Source organism: Coenobita brevimanus, chromosome 21, assembly GCF_032717465.1.
Source record: "Coenobita brevimanus isolate Jiangsu-jjx chromosome 21, ASM3271746v2, whole genome shotgun sequence".
Lineage (NCBI taxonomy): Eukaryota > Metazoa > Arthropoda > Malacostraca > Decapoda > Coenobitidae > Coenobita > Coenobita brevimanus.
In genome coordinates, this window is record NC_136974.1 from 26,439,416 (window position 1) to 26,453,367 (window position 13,952).

At 40.6% G+C, this 13,952-nt stretch overlaps 1 protein-coding gene across 1 annotated transcript in view; it reads right to left on the bottom strand.

Annotated features, from left to right (window-relative positions):
- Dhc93AB (Dynein heavy chain at 93AB) overlaps positions 1 to 13,952 on the bottom strand; it is a 289,061-nt gene that overhangs the window by 29,690 nt on the left and 245,419 nt on the right. The window contains exons 64-68 of the mRNA XM_080266572.1: positions 8,635 to 8,772; positions 8,049 to 8,274; positions 6,675 to 6,850; positions 5,650 to 5,892; positions 3,958 to 4,140 (exon numbers count right to left, since the gene is read on the bottom strand). Of these exons, the coding sequence (XP_080122698.1) occupies positions 3,958 to 4,140; positions 5,650 to 5,892; positions 6,675 to 6,850; positions 8,049 to 8,274; positions 8,635 to 8,772 (966 nt within the window). The remainder of the gene's footprint in view (positions 1 to 3,957; positions 4,141 to 5,649; positions 5,893 to 6,674; positions 6,851 to 8,048; positions 8,275 to 8,634; positions 8,773 to 13,952) is intronic.

The window sequence follows — 13,952 nt, forward strand, 5'->3', positions numbered from 1 at the left end:
AGTGATTATTATTACCGGGTAGTAAAGGAGATTAAAAAAAAAAAATACATGATTACAATGAATATGTTTATGCACTGAATAAAATAATCTGACATTTATCAAGAACAGATTCAGAGAGATATTCTTGAGCTTACGAGGTCATATTATGGGTCGAGCTTCACGTTAAAGCCACACATGCTTTCCTGTCTAATTAACCTTTAAGCCACAGTCAATTTCCTGACCCATTCCGGCTTAGAGCCAAGGCCGAACTCCTCTCCACTGCACCTTACATCAAAAGTTGAGCTCTAGCCTTATTGTAATGTAAGCCACTGAACCTAAAGATATCCTAAGTTGAGTAGAATAGCCTAATAGCATTAGTAGCATTAAATAATAATAATAATAATAATAATAATAATAATGAAAATGATGATCATAATAATAATAATAATAATAATAATAATAATAATAATAATAATAATAACAACAACCAGAAAAAGCAAACTGCCATCGGCAATTTCAGTACCTCACCACATGATAAGCTATCGCTGGACCTTGTGATTTCAACGCCCTTCATAGTGAGCACTTCAAAATGAGGAGCTGGTGTAAGGGCCCCCCTAGAAGAGCGTCAAACACGTTGGGCGAAGGTGAAAGCAACAAAATCCTCGCAGAGCAAAAATGGTGTAACCCAAAATTACATTCCATTGACCCCTGGGCGATCTCCGAAATTATTGGCCCAAATAGGCCCATAGCCATTTCAGACTGCTCCCCGACCTTGTCTCACAAAAATTTCGTCTGTTCCTTTAGCTGTCTCTAAAAATCCGCGAACAGACTATTATTATAGGTTTTTGAATGTAACTGGAAAACCAGTACTGGAAACTGGATGATAATGGGTCATATGAAGCCACCAGCTGGGGAACTCAGATGGCCAAGTATGATGGCCGTAGCTAGTACGAGCAATTTACTTCTCTGTAATAATAATAATAATAATAATAATAATAATAATAATAATAATACCGTAATAATAATAATAATAATAATAATAATAATAATATAACTCACCACTGGTGTGGTGAGTTAATACTAATAATAATAATAATAATAATAACAACAACAACAACAATAATAATAATAATAATAATAATAATAATAATAATGATAATAATAATATCAACAACAACAACAACAACAACAACAAAACAACAATAATAATAATAATAAAAAAAAATAATAAAAATGAAGTAGATGTGCCGTTTCTTCTTAGGCATTCAGGCACAACATGGAAACTACATATTCAGTTCTGCGATATCCATGCCGATTTAAAAGAATTACAGATAATATCAGTGCGTCATAAAAGAAGCCGCTATCCCGATGTAAAGGCCACATGATGGCAATGGCAGCAGTTGTGAATGACATATATAACAGACGGATGATATCCCAGGACACACTCAGTGAGCTGTAATCGTCGTTGTCGTAGTCGTAGTAGTAGTTAGCGGATGGGAGTCCAATCTACAACATGTACTAAGACATCAGCACGATAGTGGCCCTCTTTCCCCTATTTTATATCTTTTATAAGCTTTGGAGGGGGCTTTGGACCCCTTAAAAATAGTGGAAATATTTATATAGTGGAAAACATGATCAAAACTAGATGCCATCTCACGATGGGACCTCACCATCTGCGTAGCCGGAAAGTTTTTCCTCGGCACATAATTTTGCACCGCCCATTTCTGATTTGACTCAAATTCAGGGAGTAAAACACACTCAAACACAACCAGCCAGCCAACCTCACAAATGAAAACATTACCACTCAGCTCGCTTTGCAACGCGGATGGTAAGTGAGCGGAGTGGTAATGTTTTCAGTTGTGAGGTTGGCTGGCTGATTTTGTTTGTGTGTGGGTAAACATGATATCTCATGAATGGCTCGAAATATCAACATGAAACTTTCAGGGTATCAAGATATGGCCAAAATCTTGGTCGAGTTAGAAAATGAGCACTCGGGGTTAAGGTCAGGGTCACCAAAGGCCAACTATAGTAGGACTCGCGTACGTTTGCGGCTGTGGTGTGGCCCGCACCTGTGTACAATGGTGCCACGTTTCCCCAACTTGCGATGTGAAACGGAAGCTATTTATGTACAAGGCATCACAAATTCGATAAATTCAGATGAATAAAACTTACACTTGTGTATTTTGATGGATGAATCAACAGTAATCTTATTATGCATAAAATATTTATACCGTAACACAGAAACATGGCATTCATATTGTACAGTGTTGCTAAAAGAAATTGTAGTCACTTTTAATGGTTTTTAGCGTAGTTTTAGGGTGGGTAATAATATCACAGTTATGGATATAAGATAATGAGCCTGAAAAAAGAAGAAATATGCCAATATCCAAAGTAAAAGAAATAATTCATGTAATTCTTGTGAGTGGCAACACTGACACACCCAGTCTGGCCTAAGATAAAGTACGTACCCCTCCGTAGACCCAACCATAGCTTGTACAAGTGTTGCTAGGGAAAAATGCTCACATTTACTGGCTTTTACCATAATTTTAAGGGCGAGGAATAATCACATTTATAATCATAAGCTAATATGTAGGACAAAATAGTAGGCATATGCCAATACCGAAGTAAAAAAAAAAAACATTATTCACTCGCGAGCGGCAACACTTCCAAACCCAGTCGGTGGCCTTGACAGATATCTTCCCTACAGAGAGAGAGAGAGAGAGAGAGAGAGGCAGGAGAGGGGCATGCATTGAATGCATTGTCGACATCACTAAATATAACAAAACCAAATTAACAAATGAAAGCACAATTATAAATAACTTATAAAAGAATCAAAAGTACTAAGGGTGGCTCACATTTCCGCCAGGAGAGAGAGAGAGAGAGAGAGAGAGAGAGAGAGAGAGAGAGAGAGAGAGAGAGAGATAACGGTATAGAAAACGTGGCAACACTGTACACAGGTGCGGGCCACACCACAGCCGCAAACGTACATGAGTCCTACTATAGTTGACCTTTGGCAGCCATTTTAGTGACCATGACCTTGACCCCGAGTGCCCATTTTCGAACTCGACCAAGATTTTGGCCATATCTTGATATCCTGAAAGTTTCATGTTGATAGCTCAAGTTGTTCATGAGATATATTGTTTACCCACACACAAAGCCAGCCAGCCAACCTCACAACTGAAAACATTACATCTCCTGTCGCTTCGCAACGCGGGTGGTAAAGACAGACGAACTGACCTGAGAAGTTTTGTTGAAATTCATGCGCTTTCTTTCCCCTACTTCTGATCGTTTTCACTTTCGGGATGGGCTGACCCCCCCACGAGTCACTGGTCACGCTTCCCAAATATTGCATTACGAATGCGATATGTACAGCATATACTAAGATATCACTCATATCTGTTCTTCTTTCACTATTGCTGAGAAATTTAAATCTGGTGAGGGGGCTGATCCTTCTAAAAATCATGGTTGGAAAATTTTACATAGTGGATGACCTTCGGAGTAACCAGACGAAATTACCTGGAAAGCTTCATTCAGACCCATCATAAAGCCTAGGGGGAGTTCACACACACACACACACACACACACACACACACACACACACACACACACACAGGCTGAATCACGTGCAACGGCATAGGACGAGTTGCCGAAAAATGATACCTTCCTGCATCTCATAACAGCAATAATAATAATAATGATAACAAGAGTAATAATAATAATAATAATAATAATAATAATAATAACAACAACAACAATAATAATAATAATAATAATAATAATAATAATAATAATAATAATAATAATAATAATAATAATAATAATAATAATAATAATAATAATAATAATAATTATAATAATAATATTAACAACAACATCAACAACAACAATAATAATAATAATAATAATAATAACAAAATAAAGAGAAGTTATGTGGATTCAGGAGGTTTAAGCGCCAGTTAGGCTCCTGCCCCATTTCACCTTAAAGCCAAGGTCGAGCTCCTTGAGTGAGGTGCGGATGGTTCTGGTCAGGAGGTTCATGCGTTCACACTCCTGGAAGGCCACCACCACATAAGGTGTTCGCTCCTCCACCTTGCCTGTGATGTCAGCCATATTGAACTCCTCTGGCAGCTTCTCAAGGATCTCATCCAAGGACTGCTTCACCTTGGGAGACATATACCTGTATTGTTATTGTTCCTCCTTCAGTATAATAGATGTGTCTGCTAAGCTGAATAAAATCATCTGTCACTAGCGAGAAGAGACAAAGTCCTACTTCTAAGTAATTTTTGTTAATAAATTAAAACCACAGTAAATTACAGAAAAACTGTGTATTAAATTTCTACTGCTAACTATAAAGCTGGTTTGCCAGTTTTTGACAGGTTACAGTATCAGTTGTATGGAAAAACTTGTGATAATGTTGAGCACATCCATGAATAAAAGTGGGGAATAATAGCACAAAACACTACAGACTGAAAGGTAAATGGATCTGTTTCTGACTGACATCTTATGAAGCATTTTTATTTTTTAATGTGTAAGAGTGGGAAATACTACGAGTGATTGGTTTCCTGTGAGAGTGGGGCTGCGGCAGGGATGTGTGATGTCGCCTTGATTGTTTAATATTTATATGGATGGTGTTGTGAGGGAGGTGAATGCAAGAATGTTGGGTGGGGGTTTGAGTCTGGTGACTGTTGATGGTAGAGAGTGAAATCTGAATCAGCTGCTGTTTGCGGATGATACTGCACTGGTGACTGATTCAGAGGAGAGATTGAGACAGTTGGTAGAGGAGTTTGGAAGGGTGTGTGAAAGGAGGAAATTGAGAGTAAATGAGAATATGAGTAAAGTGATGAAGTGTACGAGGTTGGTAGATGGTAGGAGGATGAATAAAGTTTTGAATGGTGAGTTGCTTGAGGAGGTAGAGTGTTTTTAAGTATTTAGGGCCACATGTTGCTGTGGAGGGAAGAATAGATGCAGAAGTGAGGATCAGAATATTCAGACAACTGAAACTAACGGCAAAGTTTGGAAAAACTCCAACCTTCTGACTGTAAATAATGAAACGTGCCTGACGCATATTTGTCTTCTCCCAATTCACTACAGAATTTGGTCTTTGATTTACAGGTCTGTGATTTACATCTGCGGCCAGGTATTCCTCCCGAGCTTGATATCTCTAACCGGTACATGTGGCCAAGCCCCACACATTCCATGAATATATCCTATACTGGCTATTAGCTGTTGCTGTGCAGTTATATTCTCTTGGTATTATGTTCTAAGATCGTGTCTGCGGTGCCATAATTACAGGTGTGAAATATAAGAGTGGGAAGAAATATCTGGCCGCAGCTGTGCCATGAAAACTAATCAGATCTACAGCACACGACTGTGACTGCCAGTAATCGCGGACTCGCATACGCATTCATCATCTCAGTTTTTACTCCTTCACTTTCGAGGTATTTCCGGAGATGAGTAATATTGCCTGGTGGTAGTAAGAAAAATTAATACATTATTAAGCCAAAATAATTACTGGAGGTTGTTCCTAACTCCTTCACTGCAACAGGTCCTTCCTACGAGTATATTAAATGACCGGAAAGTAGAAAAAAGGAAATATGTTTGGAGTTACAATACAGAGTTATTAAGAATATTGCTGGCAGCCCTTCATTCCACCTCAAGCTGCTCTCTCACCTTATCCTCCCTGGTGATGACAACGCCTCCAGAGCTCCCCATGTCCCTGGGCTGGAGCTCAAACACGGTCTTAAAGAGGTGTTCCGAGGTCATGGTGAGGAAGCCAATTTCCGCATTGGGGTGCAGGCCGTACAGGTGGGGTGACTCAGAGGGTAAGCAGGTGTCAATGTAACTATGGTAACCAGAGTAATCCAGGTTTGGGGGTGACGGGAACCCAGGAGCCAGGTTAAGTTCTCCGTCCAGCTAATAAGGATAATTATGAAGACAGCAGTTAGTTAATGAAACATTTTCAATACCTGGATAAAATTTCCTAAGTGCTATCTGTTTAATGTATCGTTTGTATCGATTATAAAGACTCCAACATGCTTGCATGAGTCGGCCTTGGTCACCTAATGGCGGCTCTCCACGCTGCTCGATCTCTGGCATCCTCCCTATTCAGCCCCTCATTCCTGAGGCCACATGTTATGACCTCGTCCTAGATCTTTTTCGGTCTGCCTCTCTCAACCCTATCCCCTACTTTCACATTTCCCACTTTCCGCACCCAACTGTCAACCTCCAATCACTCCACATGCCCAAACAATCTCAGTTCATCCCTCCACATCACAACACCAACACATTCCAGCCCCATCCTTCCTCTCGACTCTTCACTAGTAAACCTAGCCCCCCAGGCCTTGCATTTGTCTCACAAACTAAATCTTTATGAATGCCCACAATAGGGTTGGCAAGGTATAGCTGAGATTTTCTATGGGATGGAAGCTTAAACATGCACCACAAACCATATCTCTGATAATGTAAAAGTATGCTAAAAGTGTAAGTGTTTCTAAGCACATACCTGATAATGTAAAAGAATGGTAATAGTATGTTTCAGCCTGGACCCTGCTTCCGTATTGAGTGGTTATTTGCAATGTGTGTAGCTGTATTTCACTCTAATAATACTTCTTCAAGAGTCATTGGTAGCTAACCACATAACTTTTATGCAAGTCCATCCCACTCGTGGGAAACTATAGCACTGCTCCACTGGATACCTGATCAGGGTGAAGGAACTCCTCAAGGTACGTGCGGCAGAGGATGCGGTCCCAGTCGTCAGTGATGTGACCTCCGTACATTATCTCTCCAAACAAGTATCGCAAGTCCTCCCACGGCACCTTGCTGTTGGCCTCTAAGTAGTTGTACAGCACATTTACCGAGATCGTTAAGTCACCTGTGGGATAATGAGGGATTTGGGTTAATTAGGTGGGTGGGGGATGTCTGGTGGAAGGTGTGTGTGGATGGAGTGGAGTGGATAGACTGGCATAGTTGAAGTGGTGTCATGTGTTATTACGGGGACTGCAGTTTTTGTATCTAATCAAAATGAAGTCACACATGGCCCTCTACTCTAATATTATCTCTTCAGCTGTTTAAAGGTGTAATATACCAAATAACTGTTTAACTGTGTGGTATATAATGTACATGACAATCATATTAAGTAAAGATGGGGACAGATGGCATGAGGCTCTTAGCCATGGTGTTCATTTCTGAAACTTGGACCTTCGAGCTTCTGAAGGGTTTTTAACCCATTATCTTGGGTTAGAAGGCCACTGCATCACCCAGGTTACCTCCACTAGGTGTTTCCCTACGTATTCACTTTACCTACAAGCCTACAGTGAGTGTTTGATTGTTTGGATACCCGAGTCGAGTGATGCCAGCTAGTTGCAACGGTATTCAAATTCGGGCGTTATCGGGCCAACAGCTTCGTATCTAGCGATACTAACTACTCGACAACTCTGGCGGTGGCTGAGCCCCTACTTCACAAAAATCCTTGTTTAAAACTCACTGATGCAATCCCTTGATACTGACTTTGTCTAATATCCTGGTTCCATCAAGATATTCAGTAACTAAATAATAACAGCCATTCCTGTATGAGCTTTTCTAGGTATAGAGGCCGGAGGCTAAACTACTGCAGTCCAGTATAATTAAGAGTTAATGATCAACCTACTCCCTTTGTTTGTGGTATTTACATAATAAAAAAAATTCCAGTCACTGTTTTGGGATCGAACCAAAGCTCAAGGCAAGGTCATCACTCCAACTGGTGCCTTTAAACCACTAGACCACCAGGCACCTCATAAAACTGCTGTAGGCACCAGTGTTCAGAGGATAGGGCCAATTTCTTCCTCTCAATAACTCCAATGTGGAAGTAACAGTGGGACAGGAAGACGTTTCCTTACGTGTATGCTACTTCCCTGATGCAATACCTCGAGTCTGACTGCATGACTAATTGCAATATCTCGGTTCTACCAGGCTACTCAATGGTGTTGAATGTGTATGATTACGACTGCAACAATGATTCTACCAACCACTAGCCAGTGCTGAAAGAGTATAATTAATTGATAACAGAGTTTTGGCCCTACCAATCTACTCACCGGTATTAAATGGATAGGGTCGATTCCATCCCTGTGCTCCAAACTTCCTCCTCTCGGCAACACAGGCATGGAAGTAGCAGAGGGAGAAGAGGATGGATTTGAACTCGGCCTCTTTGGAACACATCTCTAGTGTCTCCTGCGTGAAGTTGTTGAGGGCCTTGTGGAGGTTTGCCTGCATCCCTCGAGGGGGCTCATTGGTGATCTTGATGGCAGATTCTAAGATGCCCTGTTGAGGTGGATGAGAACTGTTGAGGCAGTGAGATGATGGAGTTAGCACTGAGTGACAGTGCAAGGTAATAAAGGAGATATGAAACTCAAACATGAAGAAACACAGGAAGAAAAAGAAATGCCTAAAAACACACTTTTAAAATGCAGAAAAAATGAAGAAATTCGGGTCAATAAAAGGAAGAAATGGAGAGTAAAAATAAAAAAAAGAACATAAGAAACGAAAAAAAAATAATGAAAAATAAGACAAATTAATGAAGAAAAAACAGAAAAATGAACAGACTTAACAAAAAGCAGACAGATATGACAAGGACAAACAACATAAAACATAATACCCCCCCCCCCCTCCCGCTAACCTAACCTGTGGCAGTATATGGTTCTCCGGTCTGTTGGCTGGTTCGGCACTCATGAACACCCGGTAGTCGGCGTGAGCTGCCTCAGAGTGTGCCTCCAACTTCTTTTCCAGTCGGGGCAACCACTGACGCACCAGGTGGATGTTCTGAGGGATGGAGGAAGTGAGGTAAGATTATGTTGAACGGAGAACTGTATTGTAAGTAAATTTAATTTCCACTCAAGCAGAGTTGTCACTGATTTTTCAGTCTTTATACCTTGACATTTTAGGTCTAGCATTGCTCGCTGCTGTCAATTGCACCTGACATTTAAAAAATGTTATTGACGCACGTGCGTTGCTACAGCTACTTATTTATGATTACTTATCCTCGTGGAGGAAAGCAGGGGATACTTAAGTATTAGGAAAACTGCTTCTGAGCTATTTGTACTTGCTCAAACGTGTTGATATGTATATAATGTAGAGGAAATACAAAATAAAATGAATACAGTTATATAACACTAACTGCATTTCGGTGGTAATTTGCTTTGAATATAATTATGTTTTCCTTCTATTTACGAAGTTATGCAGATTTTTTGCCAAGGAAAAACTCTTTCTTTCAGCACCAAACTGTCTGAAAAGATATGTACTAACATTCTACAGAGGAAAAGATAAGCTACGTCGTTCGAAAGAAAGATATACACGAAAAGAAAATGTAAGTGTATAGTTATTGTTTGCAGAGCTGGGCACTAAATACATTGAATGTATACATGGGAGAAATGTATTTAAATACTAAATACATTTTATGACTATTTAAATACTAAATACATCAAGTAGTTGTCCTTGCCGTATGACAAGGACAACTTGTATTTAATATGTAAATACATATTAAATACATACAAATTTTAATATATGTATACGCATATATACTGTACAGTATATAGCCCGCCGGTACCTGGCATATGGAAGAGACATTTTCACGCCAACCGCTCCCGAAATGTGCCAAACGGGCATAATTATGCCAGACCTGGCAACCCTGACTGCTGGAACTGAACTCGTGACTGTCACAGTGTTCACTGTTCAGGGCTGCCCGATAGTTGGACGGGTTTATGGCCAAATTAACTGGTAAAAAAAGTCTTTACATTTTATATTTTGAGGATTTAAATACATTGTATTTAAATACTCATTAAAGTATTTAAATACTATATTTAAATACATGGAAACCAATGTATTTATAAATACAGTTCTAAATACACAAATGTATTTAAAATACAAACGTATTTAAATACTGCCCAGCTCTGATTGTCTGTTGCTACTTTACTCCGGTCTGTCTGGCTAAACAGACCCGCTGACCACAGGTAAGTAACTGCTTCTGTGGGGACATCCAACAGGTATTGTACAGTACATATACCGTGTAGGGATCCGGTGCCCCCTTAGGGTAGACAGAATCCTCACCAGGGTCGGATCAGGGTCCTTCCCACGATGAGGTGTAGGGAAATGTGAGGAGGTTCGGCTCCCTGGTGGACGCCACAGCTGCTCCACCCAGGATGCACGGCACCATCACGTGTAAGCTCCCCTTCAACTCCAAAAATGCATAGTAAGTCAAGAAAACATTACGTCTTCGTCTCAGGTAGTGGTGTATTGCGGTGGTGCCTGGGTGCATTCTAGGAAAACATATGAGATGCTAAATGGGAAAAATTTCCCCACAATTCATCCTGCAGTCTTTGGCGGGACTGTATCAGATCGATGCCTAGTGCAGTTTGAGCCCGTTGCAACGATCGATGCCATCGGCAGCAAAGGGATTAAGGAGACAAGAATACATGATGAACTGTACTGGAAGTGAACAGAAGTAATGAGAATTTTTAACTCTTTCTTTGTCAGACATCTCCTGAACCTAAACTACCTAATTGTAATGTTGCCAAACTGAAAAAAAAAAGTCATCATACCGGAAGCTTAATTCTTTCAGTCTGTGTACATATGCTTCATTATGGCATATTATTCGGCTTAAGAAAGATTTCAATAGGATGGAGGTGCTAAACTGCTAAAAGTGCTGAGTGCATCACATGAATGCCTTGAGAATCTGCTTCGCATGAATGCCGTGAGCCTTCAAGTAGTATCACATAATTCTTTTTCCTCTTTACGCCTGCATTCGCAGAGTGAGAGAAGGCGTTATAGTGTGTGTGTGTGTGTGTGTGTGTGTGTGTGAATACATTAAAGTTCTTAACCAATTTTAACCAAACTTTGTGGAAATGTTGGGGGACAGCCAATGAGGAAACCTATTACTTTTGAGAACAATGGGGCAAATGATCAAGGTCACAGAATTACGTCAAATGTTTACCTACGAAAAACAACTTAAACACTTTTTACCCAATTTAGAGGCAACTTGATGGAAGGGTTGTGGCAAAGGAAAGTCAAGTGCTTCGATTTTTAAAAACACTGAGTGGAAAGTCAAGGTCACGGGGCAAGGTCAAAGTTCGACCCGTGCATGTGACTGTTATCGGCACAGCTCAAATAGTTTTGATCCGATTTTAACAAACTTGGTGGAAGTGTGAAAAGTCAGGGAAGGAGAAAACCTACTGAAACTGACGACAAGTGGACGAAGATCAAGGTCATACGGCAAGGACAACTATTGTTTTTTAACCAGATTAGAACAACTTTGTGAAGGGCTGAGGATAAGACCAATATCGATTTCGAGAACACCTACTCAAAGGTCAATGTCACAGGGTAAGATTAAAGCCCAAGGTCACAGGGCAAGGTCTACTCAGTTTTGAGGTGATCTGAACCAAACTTTGTGGAAGTGTTCAGGGTCTGAGAAGAACGAGGGGATTCAGTCTTGAAAACAATCAGTCAAAGGTCAAGGTCACAGGTCAAGGTCAAACTTTGACTTGTGTCTGCGAGCTGAGAAAAAAAAAAACAGTATTGACCTTACCTAAATCAAACTTGGTGGATAAGGTGAGGATTAAGCAAGAGGTTGACATATAGTTTTGATGACAATAGGACAAAGGTCAAGATCACATGGCAATGCCATCTTACAGCTTTTATCCAGTCTAGAGAAACCTTTGTGGAAGGATTCTGGTTGAAATAGTGATAGAAATTCGAGCTTTGAGAATAAACAGTCAAAGGTCATAGGGCAAGGTCATAGGTCAAGGTCACTGGGTAAATCAACTTAAACAGTTTTGATTTGATCTTAACCAAACCTGGTGTAGGGTTAAGGGTTGAGCAAGAATGAGGTAATTCAACTGTAGGAGCAATATGGCGAAAGTCAAGGTGGCAGGGCAGTCATACCTGTAGCAAATCCTCACACTAGTTGGACGACGCGGGTGTTACGTTCTCGAAGTGCTCTTTTGTAAATTTATTTTCAAATTTTTACCTCGGCCAGACGGAGTCCGGCGAGGTATTGTTTTTGGTCGAGTTTGTTTGTTTGTTTGTTTGTTAGCAACATTACGGAAAAGCGGCTGAATGAAATTACATGAAACTTTCAGGATATGTGAGTACTGGTCCCAAAAGAACGTGATTAAAGTTTGGAGGGAATCGAGTGACTCTGAAAGGTCAAAATCAAGGTCACGGATTTTCAAAGGGCTATAACATGGAACCGGTTGAAGATGGAGATGTATACTGTGAAGAACATATAGGAACTTGTAATATGGGCTTTAATTTGGCACCAAGACCTATGACCTTGAGTGTCCTTGAAAGGTCAAACTCAAGGTCACGGATATTCAGGGGGCCATAACTTGAAGCTCGTTGAAGACAGATAATTACTGTTATTAACATATAGGAAGCCCCTTATGGGTTTTAATTGGTACCATGACCTTTAACCGTGACCTTGAAAGGTCAACCTCAAGGTCACGGACATTTAGGGGACTACAAGTCTAAACTCGTTGAAGCTAGAGATAATTATTATTATCAAAATATATAAAGTCTCATTAGGGCTTTCATTTGGCACCATGACCTTTGATCTTGCGTGGCCTTGAAAAGACAAACGCAAGATCATGGATTTTCAGACGGCGTAACTTGAAAACATTTGCGCCATTGCCTTAGACTTTAATTGTGCATTGACACTAAATGGCAGAAACGAGGCAGTATTTAACAGCAATATAATAACTGCTGTCGGGTGAGGTTTGTTGTGCCTGGCACCACTTGTATTTATTATATTTATGCATGCATGTATTTATTTATTTACTTATTTATTCATCTGCTTTGTTGTGGCTACTAAAGAAGTGATTCTTCCGCTAGAGAGATGGTTAGGAATAGCTGTAGTGTGCTCGAGCTAAGCATAATATCATTTCACTTGGATAATTCTGGCTCAAATACGCGCGTGCGCGTTTGTGTGTGTGTGTGTGTGTGTGTGTGTGTGTGTGTGTGTGTGTGTGTGTGTGTGTGTGTGTGTGTGTGTGTGTGTGTGTGTGTGTGTGTGTGTGTGTGTGTGTGTGTGTGTGTTCAGTATAGCCCGCTGTTATAACATTTGTGTCAGCAAAATGTTTGGGGGTATTTTTGGTGGCGATACAGTCATCCTCTGAGTTGTGCAGGTCAGATCTGCACGGATTTTACTTACACGGCGACCAAAATCATGATTTCACTCTGCTTTAATCGTGCACGAATTCTGAATCATTTGAGCTGGCTGAGCCTATTCGCCCCCCCCCCCCAACAGCCCGCCGACTCCTCAAATTTGGCATGCGATGACATGGCACGGAAGCCTGATCACGGAAACAGACAAAAACATTATAAACAGTGATATTAAATAGGCATAAGGCAACCACATTGAGTATGAGGGGTTTCTTGCCACCTCCAATGTCAAGTGGAGGTGCAGAGAAGTTGGAGGCCAGTTACAGCCACAATCCCGCAGCCTCGGTTTCCCCCTCAGAACCAAGATAGCTTATTGTCTGTCAAGGTAGGTGCCATAATATTTTACTTTACGTCTTTTCTAATGTCACAGTCTTACCTTTTAATAGCTGAGAATGTCTTTGGAGAGCATATCATTAATTAATGCACGTGTGGCCATACAAGGGTCTGGGGGGGGGGGAGTAGGGGTCAAGTTGGAGATGAGGTTAACACATTAGTTCTTATATAATGGGTTTTATCAGCTCAACTTGCACTGACCGTGGTTATGCTTAACCCTATACTAACCCACTGACTGCAAAACTCGGAGGACGACTGATTATAAGAAAAAAGGGTGACTGATTGTGTGGCCGGAAACAAGTAGGTCTTTATTATGGTATTCTTATTCCTCTACTACACGGTTTCCTTTAACGCAGTACCCTGCCACTGGCTACTGTACTTGCACTCAGGGCAAGTTATGGCAGTGGGTAGCCAAAAAAATATTTTTCAGTTAGACATACCAATGCCTCTGAGAA